The sequence below is a fragment of the Coffea eugenioides genome, chromosome 10 (assembly GCF_003713205.1).
Source record: "Coffea eugenioides isolate CCC68of chromosome 10, Ceug_1.0, whole genome shotgun sequence".
Classification (NCBI taxonomy): domain Eukaryota; kingdom Viridiplantae; phylum Streptophyta; class Magnoliopsida; order Gentianales; family Rubiaceae; genus Coffea; species Coffea eugenioides.
The window spans coordinates 7,598,702-7,614,653 of record NC_040044.1 but is presented as its reverse complement, the minus strand read 5'-3'; the positions used below and the strand labels follow the sequence as shown (position 1 = coordinate 7,614,653).

At 35.7% G+C, this 15,952-nt stretch overlaps 1 protein-coding gene across 1 annotated transcript; it reads left to right on the top strand.

Moving 5' to 3' along the window:
* The first annotated feature begins 1,261 nt into the window (after positions 1-1,261).
* LOC113748762 (receptor protein-tyrosine kinase CEPR1-like) lies at positions 1,262-5,077 on the top strand. Its single transcript, XM_027292308.1, has 2 exons — positions 1,262-3,971; positions 4,386-5,077. The coding sequence occupies exons 1-2, from the start codon at positions 1,490-1,492 to the stop codon at positions 4,781-4,783; spliced, it is 2,880 nt and encodes a 959-aa protein (XP_027148109.1). The 5' UTR covers positions 1,262-1,489; the 3' UTR covers positions 4,784-5,077.
* Positions 5,078-15,952: the final 10,875 nt, after the last annotated feature.

Sequence of the window (15,952 nt, the reverse complement as noted above, 5' to 3'; positions counted from 1 at the left end):
GGATTAGCATAAAAAACCCTAAAAAGAGGTAATCCTTCAATTTTTTAAGGATTACCTCTTTTTAGCGTTTCTAATACTGGTCTCGATGCTTTAGTTATGAATGGAAAAAAATGCCCTTTAAATCTGGCCAGATTTAAGCCTAAAGTCACTAGAAATCCTTAAAGTATGCAGTTTTAATTATTCAAGGGCCAATCGGAAACAAAATTTAGATGATGGGTCAAAAATAGATAACGGCAATAATTTAGGAACCCTCCAGGTTTTTTACCCTTTGGAGAAGCATTATGAGAGAATCAAAAGATAGAAGGTAGTGCTGTCAACGGGTCGGAATTGAAAATTCTGGACCGTTATAATATACCAATTCCTAACCCGACCTATATACCGGACGGGTCTTGTGCTTAGGATCTCGGAATCGGGTCCGACGGGTCCAGGTCCATCCGAAAAAAAATAAAACCCAACAAAAATAATATATTTAGAAATATTATACAAGATTATATTATTGTATTTAGAAATAAATGTATTTAGAGATATTATTGTATTTAGAAATAAGGCCCCAACAAGATTAGGATTTGTTAATTTTGGTAAAAGAATTATTATTGTATCTAAAAATATTTATATTTTATAATTATTAATGTATTTTTCGGATCTTGGTCGAATACGGGTCGGAATCCTATATTACGTGTCCGACCCGTTTTTTTTGTGAGAATAAATGAATTCGGATAACGGAATTATTTCTTAATCCGTACCTAAAAAAAAATTTGTCGGGTTTGGAGTCCGAACGGAAGGGGAGCAAAAGCACAAACTAGAGCAAAGAATCTATTTAAGTAATCGACAGCTCGAGACAAATAACAGCAAAAACACCAAACATTAGGAATGGAACATGGGGCCCCAAGGCTATATATATTGCAAATATGGACGCAAGCTACATATGCTGATAAGAATAATTGTACGTTGTGATAAAAAATTTGCTTAACAAGAAGATAAAGCTTAGACACTGTACATGGCATAACAAATTGAGCTTTCAATTTCAAACTTTTTAAGTAACTTCTTAGTATCGATATACCTGTATGGTGCTTGAGCTTCATCCAAAGTTCCAACGTTTTTATCACAAGAAAAGGTGCAGATTATTGATATCTATCATGCAGAAACAAGGATCAGATGCAGTTTATTCAAACATCTCATCTGTACAAAGGAGTGCACACTGATGTTATTCTCTACAAGTGCTAGTGGGAGGGTATAAACATAAAGCTTCTTTAGCAAAGATATGCACTCCCCATCTCATTCAGCAGTGCTAGTACACTACTGCACGAACCTCCTTTTTCATCATCATCATGGCTTGTTACTAGTTACTACTGCACCCAAAAATCCCATCAATCAAGCCATTTATATACCTCTTCTCTTCCTCTTCCCCTCCTCTGCAACAACCAATCTAACTACCTTCAATCTCTTCCATTTCCAAAATACAGCTATCAGTTTAAATATATAAACTGTCATGGATCATCACTACATCCTTTGCCCTCTTCTATTGATACTTCACATGTTCTGCTGCTGTCAAGGAACCACAGCTGCTAACCAGTCTCAGTTCTTTACTCTGATGAGGACGTCTCTCTCGGGGAACCTTTTGTCTAATTGGGATGTCAGTAAAGACCAAAATTTTTGTAACTACCAAGGTGTTGGTTGCAATAACCAAGGGTATGTTGAGAAGATTGATATCTCTGGATGGTCACTCTCTGGCCAGTTCCCTGAAGATGTGTGCTCTTATCTGCCTGAGTTAAGGATTCTTCGTCTTGGCCACAACAATCTCCATGGTAGCTTTCCTAGCAGTATCACCAACTGCTCTCTCTTAGAAGAGCTGGAAATGAGCTCTGCCTATCTCACTGGGTCGTTGCCAGACTTGTCACCTTTGAATTCTATGAGGTCACTGGACTTGTCCTACAATTACTTCCAGGGCAACTTTCCTGTGTCATTTACAAATCTCACCAACCTCGAGATGCTGAACTTCAATGAGAATGACGGCTTCAACTTCTGGCAATTGCCCGAGAACATCTCCAGGCTGACAAAGCTCCAGACAGTGATCTTGACCACATGTAAATTACATGGCAGAATCCCAGCATCAATAGGCAGCATGACATCCCTCACTGATCTTGAGCTGAGTGGAAATTACTTGGTTGGCAAGCTCCCGTCGGAGCTGGGGCAGCTGAAGAATTTGAAACAGCTTGAGCTATACTACAATGAACTTGAGGGTGAAATACCTGAGGAGTTTGGTAATTTGACTGCACTTGTTGATTTAGACATGTCTGTCAACAAATTCACCAAGGTTCCAGAAGCTCTATGGCGCCTTCCCAACCTCGCATCCCTGCAGCTTTACAACAACAGTTTAACTGGAGAGATTCCTGCATTCCTCGGAAATTCAACCACTTTGACTTTGTTGTCCCTTTATGAGAATTATTTGACAGAGAAAGTTCCAGAAAATCTGGGAAGATTTTCTCCTCTGGTAGGGGTGGACCTGTCAGAAAATCAGCTGTCTGGAGAACTGCCAGCATATGTATGCAATGGAGGTAAACTGTTGTACTTTCTTTTTCTTGACAATAAGTTTTCTGGAGAAATCCCGGAAAGTTATGCAAAGTGTAACTTTCTTCTGCGCTTTCGAGTTAATCACAACCAATTGGAAGGCAGAATTCCTGAAGGGCTTCTAGGCCTTCCACATGTGTCAATCATTGATATTAGTAATAACCACTTGAATGGCTCAATTTCCAAAACAATTGAAGGTGCAAAAAATTTGTCAGAACTCTTCATGCAGAACAACAGACTTTCAGGTATTCTGCCTGTTGAGATCTCTCGAGTGATAAATCTTGTAAAGATTGATCTCAGCGACAATCTCCTGTCTGGTTCATTGCCTCCTGAAATTGGCAACCTTAAACAGCTCAATTTGTTGCTCCTTCAAGGGAACAAGTTTAATTCTTCCATCCCTGAGTCACTATCTTTACTAAAGTCACTTAATGTTCTCGATTTATCTAGCAATCTGTTTACAGGGAATATCCCACAAAGTCTGTCTCAACTCTTGCCAAATTCCATGAATTTCTCAAATAATATGCTCTCTGGTCCCATACCTCCCCCCTTTGTAGAGGGATCAGGTCTGCTGGAAAGTTTCTCACAAAACCCAGGCCTTTGTGTGCCCAACCATCTAAATGCATCCCGTAGAGGTTTTCCCCTTTGTTCACCAGCTTACAACAGAAGAAAGGTAAAGCATATTTGGGTGATTGGGATATCTGTAGGAATTGTCATAGTTGGAATTGTCCTGTTTCTAAAGCGATGGTTCCACAACGATAGGGCGATGATGGAGCATGAGGACACCTTGTCCTCCTCTTTTTTTTCATTTGATGTGAAAAGTTTCCATCGTGTAAGTTTTGATCAACGTGAGATCATTGAATCCATGATTGATAAGAATATAGTTGGTTATGGAGGCTCTGGCACAGTGTATAAAATTGAGTTGAGCAATGGAGAAGTTGTCGCGGTAAAGAAGCTCTGGAGCAGAAAAGCTAAAGATTATGTTTCAGATGATCAACTGGTTTTAGACAAGGAGCTGAAAACTGAGGTGGAGACTCTAGGAAGCATAAGGCACAAGAATATTGTCAAGTTGTACAGCTACTTCTCCAGTTTGGATTGTAGCTTATTGGTCTATGAATACATGCCAAATGGTAACCTTTGGGATGCACTTCATGGAGAAAAGATCATTCTGAATTGGCCTCCTCGTTATCAGATTGCACTGGGAGTTGCACAGGGTTTGGCCTACTTACACCATGATCTTTTGCCCCCCATAATTCACAGAGACATCAAGTCTACCAATATCTTACTGGATATCAATTACCAACCAAAAGTTGCAGACTTTGGGATAGCAAAGGTTTTGCAGGCAAGAGGAGGGAAAGACTCCACAACCACAGTTATTGCAGGGACTTATGGTTACTTGGCCCCAGGTATTTAATCCTTGAACCACACAAACCAAACATCAACTTTTAGTAATTCTATACTGAAAATAATCTTTTTGCCTTTCAAATTGGTACATCCTGATCAGAGAGTCTTCAAACTCGTGCAATGGTAGTTAAAAAAGAAACTAGTTAAAATAATTATATTGGCAATTATTTAGTCTACTAAAAATTTGTCACAACAGCTGCAAGCCTGCAACTGTGTCCACCGTCGAGTAGGAAACTATACTCTCGGGCTACCATGAAAAGAAATCCAAAAACACTATCCTAGTCATCTGAAATTACAGTTATTACTATGATTTGCTTCCAAGGGTTTCCTAAAAGTTGGCATGTATAGTTATATTACTGAGAGAATGCCCATCAGCCTAATGCTTAAGTTCTTATGGTACTTGCGTGTTGTGACAGAATATGCATATTCTTCCAAGGCAACCACCAAGTGTGATGTCTACAGCTTTGGGGTTGTACTGATGGAACTAATAACCGGGAAGAAGCCAGTGGAGGCAGACTTATTTGGAGAGAACAAGGATATCATCTATTGGGTTTCAACCAAGGTGGAGACTAAAGAAGGACCCCTGGAAGTTTTAGACAAGAAAATTTCAGGTTCTTTCAAGGATGAAATGATTAAGATGCTGCGAGTTGCCATCCGTTGCACATGTAGGAATCCAGCTCTTCGCCCAACAATGAACGAAGTTGTTCAACTGCTGATTGAAGCTGACCCCTGCAAATTCGGTTCATGCAAGTCCCTCAACAAGACCAAGGAGACCTTCAACATCACCAAGCCAAAGAACATCTCTGACTTGTGATCAAAGGACAATGGTGGGGTGCAAGGTGGAAGTAGAATATAGAATCTAACAAGGCTAGCTCTCTTAAAGTTTGTAGAAACTGTTGATCGAGAACAACATATTACTATCTTAGTTATTTTCCATAAAAGTAGAAGCTAGTAAAGGTATAGAGTATCTGTCCCAGTCCCACATTTTATCCTTTTTTTATGTCTTTTTCTTTTTTGGCCTGTTGTAACTATATGAAGATTTATCATCTAAATATCTATGTATATGATGAAATGCTTTATGCCTACGCAGAGAATCTGCAATTTTCAATTGACCCACAGGAGGAAATAATTCTCTAGCTTTTGAGAAGTTTGTTTTTTACATCTTTATATCACAAGGGTTATCCAATTAAAAGGGTGTTTCAAGAAAAAAGCAAGGCTGATGCTGGAAGATCCTGATTCGAAAGGACATCTTTTTTTTTTTGCATGAAAGTGGGTTCCTGATTCTGAATTTAATTATTCAGAATGATTTGTTCTGGAGGGTCCTCTTCAACTCATCTATGTTATGCTCAACTTCCTCTCCTTTTCAGCTAGGGACAGTCTGAGATTAAGCTTTAGACTCCCTTTTAAGTTCCAAGTGTTTCCTCTTTCTTGTAGAGTTTGATTACTTTGTAGGAAAGAAATGGAATCAGTACTGCTTAACCAGCATGATGAAGAATCAAGCTTGTTTTACCGTACATGGTGTGTTTTGAACCTCCACTTCTTCTTTTTCTATCCAAAAGTATTCTGAGATTGACATACTATCCTTCAGCCCTTCCTTTGACTACATAAGAACAAAACACTCAAAACATAATTAGGTAAGACTGAGCTGTGAATTATGTTCCACCACAGATCATGATCATGCACCATTAGAAAATACACCTTCTAAACAAGGATTGCTAATTCTTGCAGTAGCCCTTGGGAATAAATGGCTAAGATGATTACCACAATATATCTATGGACAAAGACAACAGTGGAATTGTAAGATGTAATAGAGCAATTTGTTCATACCTGCAAAAGAATTCTGAGCATATCATGAACCAATCATTCGAGACAAATCAACAAGTGCACGTGTATGCCAAATATGTGCATCGACAAAACACGTGTGCCTTGAATTCAGCTTTGTCAAGTGGCAGGCGGGGTCCTTGAAAAAGAATAAGATTCAAGAAGACAGAAACCTCTTTTGGGCATGGTGGACAGTCCATAAACAAAAGGTAATAGCCACTCATAGACAGAATAGTTCTTGCAGCATTATAAATCAGAGACTATTAATACATGATTTTGCAGTTCTTGAAGACAAAATGATCCTCCAAAATCCAAAAAAATAAAATAAAATAAAGGGTTACATCCCGTTATTGCTTGCTTTCCATCAACTTAAAATAAGAGCAACAAGGACTCCACAATTGAATACATGCTAAGCATCATTGCTTTCTTTTCTTTCCCTGAATGAATAAAAAGGGCTGGTTGCTACCAGTACAGATACCATTTGTCACAGCTTAGATTAGACAATTAAACTAAACAAGCTGAATGTGCTTACCGTTGAAAAATGCGATCGAATTGGATTAAGAGAAAATGAAGCACAATAATTACACTCCCACAACTAAATAAATAAATAAATCAGGAATAATTGAGAATGGGGTGCGAGTTTGTGTAGCTTGGTGGATACATGTCCCAGTTCAAGCGCATTAAGACAATCCCACAAGCTGGTGGTGAGCAATCAAATGAGTTTTTATAGTATAAGATTGAGATGCATGGGGCCTATGTGCAGTCTTATAAATGTACAATTGGGTAATGAAACAGTTAGTATTTGAAAAGTGGCAGCTGGGCAAAGGAGACGTGGTTGCCAGTTTCTACTTGCCATGACAGAATCCTTCCTGCATCAAAGCACAGCTTCCTGTTTGAGCAATACCAATTGAAAAACATCAACATAGAGAACACATTTGCTGGTCCTTGACTGTCATTTTGCTTTTCCACATTTCATCATTATTTTAAAGATTGAATTGCATTTTTGTAAACTTCATGGTTGGTGGTAAAAGGCTACACCATAATTGATTCAATTTTCACCCTGAATATTAACTACAGGACTCCTAATATGGGCATCTTATGAACCATTTCTAAGAAAAAGGGTAAGGAAAAGGATTCGAGAGTCGAATCAAACACTTGACGACGGACTTATATTCCAACTATAAGAGAAGTTTAAAAGTCCAATTATGAATTTTGCAATTACACAACTAAATCTCCAACGAGTTGAGTTGTTAACGTTCCAATTAAAGGAAGAGTTTAAAAGTCCAACAGCCACTATTTTTTTTTTTTTTCAAATTGTGAGTTGTTAGGTGAGATATAACAGTAATTAACATATCTAGTCTATGCGCGAATGGGAGGCTTTTCAATCGGACTTCAATTGCTGACGTGGCCCGCTTGTATTGGTTGATTGGTGGTTGTCCGCTCGTGTGAATTTGGTCGTCCGCTTCGTGTGAATTTGCTGGCCTGCCGATTGTTTCTTTCTTTTCTTTGTTTGCTTGGACGTCTGGCTTGGAAGTCTGCTGCTAAATTCTGGTCCCACGTGGCTTTGGTTGGCTTTGCTTTATTTCTTTTGGGTTTTTTTTTTTGCTCAGGCGTTCGGCAATCCTTTTGCCTTTTGTTTACCCGTGCCAATTTCCAATTGATCATTAACATATATAGTAAATGTGTGAATGCAATTGCCCCAATTGAACCCAATTGCTGACGTGGCGCTCTCCCATTGGTTGATTGGTGGTAGTCCTCCAATTGATTCCAATTTGATGAGTTGTCGTCCTCTGATTCGCTGATTGGTGGTAATCCTCCCAATTGCATATGAAGATGGTGATGTGGCGAGTTTTGATTGGATGAGAGGTGGTAGTTTTCTAATTGCATGTAGGATTGTGCTAAAATTAACCTTTTTTTTCCCTTTCCCAACAATAAATTGTGTTAACAAAAAATTGGTATCCCAATTATTCACAATTATCAACGCTTTTTTTTTGTTGCCAAATAAATCACAATTATTAATTATTATTTTTTATTTATTGTAATAATTGCTTATGTTATGCTCTAACTGTATTAATTATTATTATGTTATCTTTTTTGTAATTGCTTTTGTTATGCACCAATTGTGAAAAATTTACTCTAAAAGTTGGTATCCCAATTATTCACAATTATCAACGCTTTTTTTTGGTTGCCAAATAAATCACAATTATTAATTATGACTTTTTATTTATTGTAATAATTGCTTATGTTATGCTCTAACTGTATTAATTATTATTATGTTATCTTTTTTTGTAATTGCTTTTGTTATGCTCCAATTGTGAAAAATTTACTCTTTATTTGATTTTTTTCCAACGCCAGCCTAGCTAATCTTATTGAAAAAAATTGGTGCTCTTTATTTATTTATTTATTTATTGGAATGAAAGGGGAAGACATTCAACTATTATTATCTAATTTTCACAATAATCTTTATTTAGTATTAATTCTACATAAACAATCAACAATGTGGTGCGCTTCCATTAGTGTCATTTATTATTTGGTCACTCTACACACCAGGTTTAATTATAGATTCCCCACTATTATTTTTTATAATTATTTATTTATTTACTTGTTATTTGGGTTCCATTTTTCAATTACCCAATAAATCACATTTAATTACCAAATTTTTACAATTCATTGTTAATAACTAATTAATAGTGTTATTTTTTTTACCTAACAAATCACATTTAATTAATAACTTTTTCACAATTATCTACCTATATAGTAAAAGCATGACTGGGTTTGTTAAGATGAATGGTTGTTGTGCTGACGTGGTTGAATGGGATTGGTTCAAGCATGCGTCTGTCACGGGGATCTCACGTGCTGAAGCTGAAGAGAAGAATTGGCTTCATTTTCCTATTTTTCTTTTCTCTTGCTTTGAAACAAGTTGCTTTCTTTTACACCGAGGGTTGATTCTTTTACCCAATGTGAGAAGCCCGTTTGAAAGTCACCAGATCCGTGTCTACTTTGTTGTCAGTGTGATTAGCTTGATTTATGACAAGTGGTGGTGTTGGGCTCAATGCTAATTTGTTGGTTTTACAATTTTGACCTTACTCTTGTACCCAAAATTACCGGTGCTATTGTGAAGCCTTTCTTGTCCCCATGGGCTTGAATAAAAATTGCTTCTACCGTCACTGTTGCAATCTGCCAAATAACAGCTTTTACCTCTTTTCTTGACGGATGAGAAGACTGATGCAATTTCTCTGCACAATTTGCACACCGACCATCTATTTTTTCCAGATTTTAGGAATATCATCATCAAGGTCAGCGATAATAGTTCCTTTCTTACGTTTTCCTTTGTTGCTTTGCTGCTGTTTTTTGCTCTCTGGTTAGTTCAGCTCCTTGCTTTCTATTTTCTAAATTCAAACTGTTTCTTGTTGCTCTCTACATAAAATTTACATTGTGCTGCTGCATTTTTCTGTGTCTTTTTTTTACGAGGTCTATTTTGTTGATTGAACGTTGTTTCTCTCCTCTCTCTGTGAAAGATAAATTGGATCTTCTTCATTTGAACAGGTGAGTTTTTTGGTCGGTAAGTATCTCGACTTTCTTTTCTACTGCAAGAAATGAGACGAAAAAAAACAAGGAAGCCATGTGGAAACAAGAAGCAACAAGGAAAAAATGGGTCTTCGTCATCTTCATCAGAACATGTGATTTTTTTGCTCAGTAAGTATTTTTATTTTTATTCTTTATGTGAAATTTATCTTCATCGTCAGTTTTTTGCTTCGAAAGTATTGGTACTTTTTTGGCTGCAAGAACATAGACAAAAAAAAAAAGCCACATGGAAAGAAGCAGACAGGTGAAAAACTGGATCTTCAGCATCTTTATTTTGTGAAATTTAAAAATCACATGTTCTAAGCAAAAAAAACCCAATCTCTTAAAATTTTTGAGTTTTTCATTTATTTTTATGTATATTGTTAGTCTTGTTTCCCTTGTTTAGATCCCATCAGAGAGATTAAGAAAGCAAATAAGGATGGATTTGGATATTGAGGCCTATGTTGACAAGATCAAACAGGAATATCCATTTATTTTTATGTATATTTGTTAGCGTTTTTCTTCCTTTATCAGATCATATGAGAGAGATTAAGAAAGTAGATAAGGATGTGTTTGGATATGGAGGGTGTGCTATTCATCTACCCATAAGATTCAAACGAGACTTCATTTTCTCATCCACCAATGCCCTTACCTCCCGTACCTCTCTCTCAAACTCTCTTTTCAACAGGTCTCTGTTGCCACGGAAGGAAGAAGTCGATTGATCTGACATTGAGGTACCCTACCATGCTCAATTCTAAATCTTAGATTTTATTTTATTTTTACCTATTTCCTATCTCATCATTTGCTCAATTTTTTTGTGGTTTTTTTTATTTAGGTTGGAGAAATCATCAAAAGGTAAGTTTTTGGTGCCCTAATTTCTTATTTTCTTGCTTTATGTATTACCTTTTCCCCCCTTAATTTCTTTGCTCGAAGCCTCTTAGATCATTATTGGGTTTCTGCACAATTCTAATAATATAATGAAGTTTGAAAAGCATTTCTGCATATAAAACAGTAGTATTTTTTCAGCCAAAAAATAACAAAAGATGCAGATATTTAACTACTGACCTCCTGTTTTCTTAACAAAAGACAAGAATTGGTGGCTTCATGTTATCTTCGTGTGTTTGTCACATTTTTAGAAAAGTTTTTTTTAATGAGTCTACTATATCTGCTAGCTTGGTTAGGGTTGATGTGTAATTATCATATCAGATTGTTTGGAAAGTTTGTTATGTTGTTATAGGGAGTGCAAGAACTTTACACAAAATGCTAATTTATTCTTTGTAATTTTTCCTCTTCTGATCTCTTGTGTATTAGTGGAAATCTTATGTGATTCTATGTGTCCTTTCTTGTGGTGCATTGCGTTGTTGTCCACTTGCTTAGGGTGGTTCAAAATTCTTTCATGTGTTCGCCTATGGTGCAACAAAAGTAACTTAAAAAGTTTCTAAGTTTTTAACTGTTTGCTATTTTAAGTTTTAGGTTTTTTGTTATCTGTTTAAATTACAGACTATTTGTTTTCTTCATATTGTTTTCTTCTTTTTGTTATAGGCGTCTTTATTTTCTATTGGATTTTAAATGTTTGTTACAGGTTGAGCTATTAAAATTTGCAGTATGGTACAAAAGGATTGGGGAAAATTTTTTCTCAAGGTGACTTTTATTTGGGTGTTTTTCCTGAACCAAAAGAAGAAAAAGGGAAATGGTTTGTTTAGTGCAGATCTAAGGTTTTGTCTTCCTATTTTTTTCCTTGTGTTAACAGATTTTTTCCCCAGCACTTTATTGTAAGTTTTTGCTGTCTTTGTGCTATTATTGGTCTTTAGAAAGGTGCAAGATGAAGATTAATAATAATGACCTATTTTGTCACTTTGTAAATTGTTGAAAGAAGCAACCAAAATTTTAATGATGTTTGAATGCTGTTAGAATATAACATGAGTGTATTGTTTCGTCATATTGTATGCTACCACAACATAGAACAGAGAAATGATAGCAGTAAATTCGGACTTTGGTAATAAGCCTGATATAGAAACAACATTTTTAAAGTGTGATCGCTTATCATTCTATTTATTAATTTCTAATATTTTGTGAAGATTGCCTTTTCATTCAGTATGTGTTGCGGCTGCTTCTTTTTATTATACCAAATTAACAACTAGCTGGCTAAAAATTTTGTTGGGATTCTTAGGTTGTGTTTCTATATTTTCGCCCCTTGTTAATTTGTTTTGATTTAGCTTACCTTTCTTAAGATCCATTGTTTTGTGCCTTCTGGTATTGTCAATGTAAATCAATGCTTGAGAAAAACAAGAATTCGTGACTTCGTGTTATATAGATTTATAGACAGTAGTCTTTTTTTCTTTGCCTCTGCAGCATGAAGCCAATGGTTTAAACCATATGGAATCAATTTGAAGAAGCTCACGATAATCCTATTGCAACTGAGCATGATCCCTTCACAATTATCATTGCCATTAGAGTCAAAGTGACAACAGCCAACTGTAACCATCTGCACCTTTTTTTTCCCTACGTACTTAAACATTTTAAATTGAACATGTTAATAGTATCAAACATAATTTTTCCCTCATTCGTTTTAGATCTTAGCCTCTCAACTTAGTCATTATCAGTGATTCTTATAATTTCACGTTTTCGAGAAGTTGTGAATCTATGTGATTGTTATAATTTTTAAATTGTCCTGTGCACTGATCTCCTGATCATTATTGGATTTTTTTTAAACTTCAAATCAGGTTTCAAAAGAGTGAAAACTAGAGAAGTAATATAGATATTACTACTGGAATATAGATGTTTGCTATCCAGAGAAGAAATGATGCTACTAAGAGTTTTTCTTCTTTTGTTTTATAATACTACATGTCATAAGCATCTGCTATGTCCTATGAAGGAATTATGTCATTGCACATGTAGAAGAATCAAAATGTTACATAAATTCAATTGTAGTACTTGTTACTTACATAGAATGGTAATTTTTGCCATACTATAAAAAATACTGTTCTGAGAGTGTGTGACCTTTTTAGAAAGTTGGAAGGAGAGAACTACAATTGGAGTTTTGGTGTTTAAATTCGATTTAAATATGAATTGCAAACTCCTCTCACTACTAAAATCTATCTATTGTCTGTGTGCAGCTTCTCTCTCTGAGACCAATAGTCCATCGTAGAAGAGTGAAAAGCTTTACCTTCTGGCTGTTGGTTGTTATAGAAGTGGTGAGCATTCAAGAAGCCTGCAGCTTGTATAGAAATGTTTGGGGGTTAGTTCTCTACTCCCATTAGTGAAATTGCTCATAGTTTAACGTGCTTTACCAATATTAATTGTCAAAATAAAGAAACTGTAGAACATTTTGTTGTATTCAAGAGTGGTGCTTTTATCCCATTGGTTTTGTCTTTGTTTGCTAGATTGAACCTGATTGGAGGTAGGCTTTGTACCTTGAGAAGACAGTAAAAGAACAAATTACAAAGGTGATAACATATTACTTTGAATCCTCGGGATTATTTTTTTCGAGTATGGCAATACATGAAATAAAAGTTTAACTTTATGGTGCAGATGGTATCATTGGAAGTGGCATTTCAGTTACTGCTGTGGTACTTATAGCTGGTGGAATTATAACTGCATTAGCTAGCAGAAAATCATGATTGTTATTTTAAGAGTAATTTCCCTGATTTGCGGTTCCCAATCTTCGAAGATGATGCATTTTAATCCTGCTAACTATGAACAATGTCCTTTCTATTACTTTTAGTTGAAGTTAAGACTTTGTAAATATATATTTCAATGGATTTCATATGGTACCTCCGAATTGAAGCATATTATCTCAACTAAGATGTCCGGGCACTCTGAGCAAGCTGAAAAGTCCCACCGCGCGTAGCGCGGTGTTCGCCTCCTAGTTTCAAATAACTAGCCCAAGAAAAGTTGAACATGGGTAGAATGTTTCATTAAGCCTTAATACTATTAATTATTGTTGTCTACAAAACACAATTTAGTTGGTAAGACTTTGATTATGAAATTCATATTTGACTCTCAAACCTTACCATTTCCCCTTACATGACTTGAGTCTCCCTTTGGACTAAATAAATAAATAAAATGAAAACATAACTATCAATTAGTATTGTTGTAATCTTGATTTTGCACACTTACATCTTTAACAAATCTAACACCTGGTAGGCTTGTACCCGAAAGATTCTACCCTGTAAATGGATATTGAACACAGTGATATTGCTACCTAGATCCTGTTATGGTACTAGTAAAGGTACAACATGCTGCTTTTGATCAAATCCACCCTAATTTTTTTCTAGCTTCCATGGTTGGTTAACAGAAATTGGTAGAATTGAAGTACTAAAGAGCAAATATTCTTGAGGGAAAGAATATTGGGCTGAGCTGCTAAGTTTATCCAGAATGATGGTCCAATGATTGAATTAAAGCCTAAAAAAAGGCCCAGAATGTGGACAATTATTTTGTGATCATCAGTCTCTCAAGCCTCAACAAGGTAGAGCTGCCTATATTCATCTCGTTCGAAAAAAAAAATATTTTTTAGAAAAAAAAAAAAAAACAAGAGGGAAAAAGTTAGGCAAGGATGCCTGAGTTTTAGCAATAAATTGAAAAGATCAAAGTATGCAAACTGCCTTGAGATTTACGTAGGAAATTATGTTAATGTGTGAAAGTCGACAGCCTCACTTAAATTCACTTGGGGATTTGCACTGTCATTTAGTTGACGACATTGGGATTCAATTCCTTGTTTTTCTTCTCAGTGTATATAAATAAATGCATACACGTGTGGATGTATGGATTCATGGGTTTTGCTTATTTACTTTTGTTTACTTTGGACAGACAGCAGGCAGGTTGCCGTGCTGTGTTTACACATGCATTTAGACAATTTTGGGTGCAGTTTTGGACTGCACAAAATTCTTCTTCCTTTTTGATCATATTGCCGTGTATAGCCAAATGTATCATTTGTCTTGCACCAAAAAAAGAAGGCAAAAAAATGACCATTTGTCGTTTGTAAATGAAAAATAATCACTTGGGCTAATCACAAACATGACAATCCTGTTTCTTCTCCCGTTTTGCTCAAACATAAAATGGAAATGTATTGGAAACTCTGTAGACTATTTTTAACCAATTTCCACCCGGCAAACGTAACTCCGCAATACTTGAACCCTTTTTTTGTTTGGTTGTGGGTAAGTGCCACATTCAAGCCTGGTCTAGTAACCATGATATTGAACCATTGGACTACGGTCAAGTTCCTCCTTGGTGTAGGTGAAGGGGGTTCGAAATTTCTTACTTGCATTTCTGAGTTCTGGAAATCCGGGCACTTTCTATCAGACGGATGCATTTCTACTCGCCTGGTTGATTACGCCAAATTATGGGGACTTTAATTCCTTTTGAGGTGGTGGAGTATTCTAGCAAACTATTATTTTGTTTGGACATTGAATTATTTGTACAAATTTATTTGTTTTATATTATAAACACATTTTTAACCATTTTTTATCTCATGTATATCATATCAAAAAAAGCGCTACGATATTTTTTTTGAAACAAATAATCTACTATCCAAACACACCTCATATCATTTTTTTCATATGGTTAAACAAAATAAAAAAAATCCGGCAACTTGGATTTTATCTTCAACAAATAGTTGAACAAAAAATAAAAGAAAATAGAGAAGACCGCATAATATAGGTTGATGGGCAATGGCACAAGTATTAGCCCTGGCAAATTTAACTACAATAAACGAAGAGAACAGGAGAAAGTACAACAGACGTAAATACCATCTTCGATTAAAATATGCACACACAAAATAGGCCACAACATATTTGTCCCAGAATTCCAGCAAGCTATCTTTATTAGACTATCAGAACCGGCCATTTTCGTAAGTTCCAAGTTGTTGCAGGTGATTGTCTTTCGTCAGAACCCAGAACTCAATTCGGCCCCCTTGAATCTCTTGAAAAGATGGCATTCATGTATCATCCAAACGCATACTTTAAACAGATAGAATTGACACTCTTCACTCCTTCCCCCCCCAACCCAAAAAAACAAAAAAAATGAAGAAGAAGAATTGACACTCTTTACAATGTTAAATCAATCCAATTTTGTCGAAAGATTTTTTTGTCAGAACATTAATGGTTGTAATTGCTTGCTAGACACAGCATCTCCTTCTACCATTAAATTATCGTAGTTGTTACACATCAAGTTGTACAGTAAGATAATTAAACCAAAGTTTTTAAATTTTCACGAAAGTGTTCAAACTTGGTAATCATTTGGTTTTATCCAACTCTAGCTATTGGTGCCCGAAATTAGAAATGATATTGACACGATACATATTTTGATATTACAATTTAAAAAAAAAAAAAAGAAAAGTGAACCGTATCTTGCTTTTATTGCTCGGGGTTTTTGCAAAAATGACAAGGTTATGCACTCCAAGTTAAAATTGTAATGATATTTAATTTGGCTTAAAATGGATTAAAACAAAACATTATAAGAAAGGGGTAATTTTAGAAACCTCCTTTGATGTTTTTGACAATTTCTTTGTCTTCCCCTGAAAATTTGAAAATCTCACTAACCTCCTTTGAAACCAATGTTCTCGTAATAATTCAACCCAATTCAAAAAAATAATTTCAGG

Excerpts from the sequence above, each read along its gene's own strand:
- LOC113748762 (XM_027292308.1), top strand. The coding sequence starts at position 1,490 with ATGGATCATCACTACATCCTTTGCCCTCTTCTATTGATACTTCACATG. Across the intron at positions 3,972-4,385 it reads TTATGGTTACTTGGCCCCAG|AATATGCATATTCTTCCAAG; the intron begins GTATTTAATCCT and ends GTGTTGTGACAG.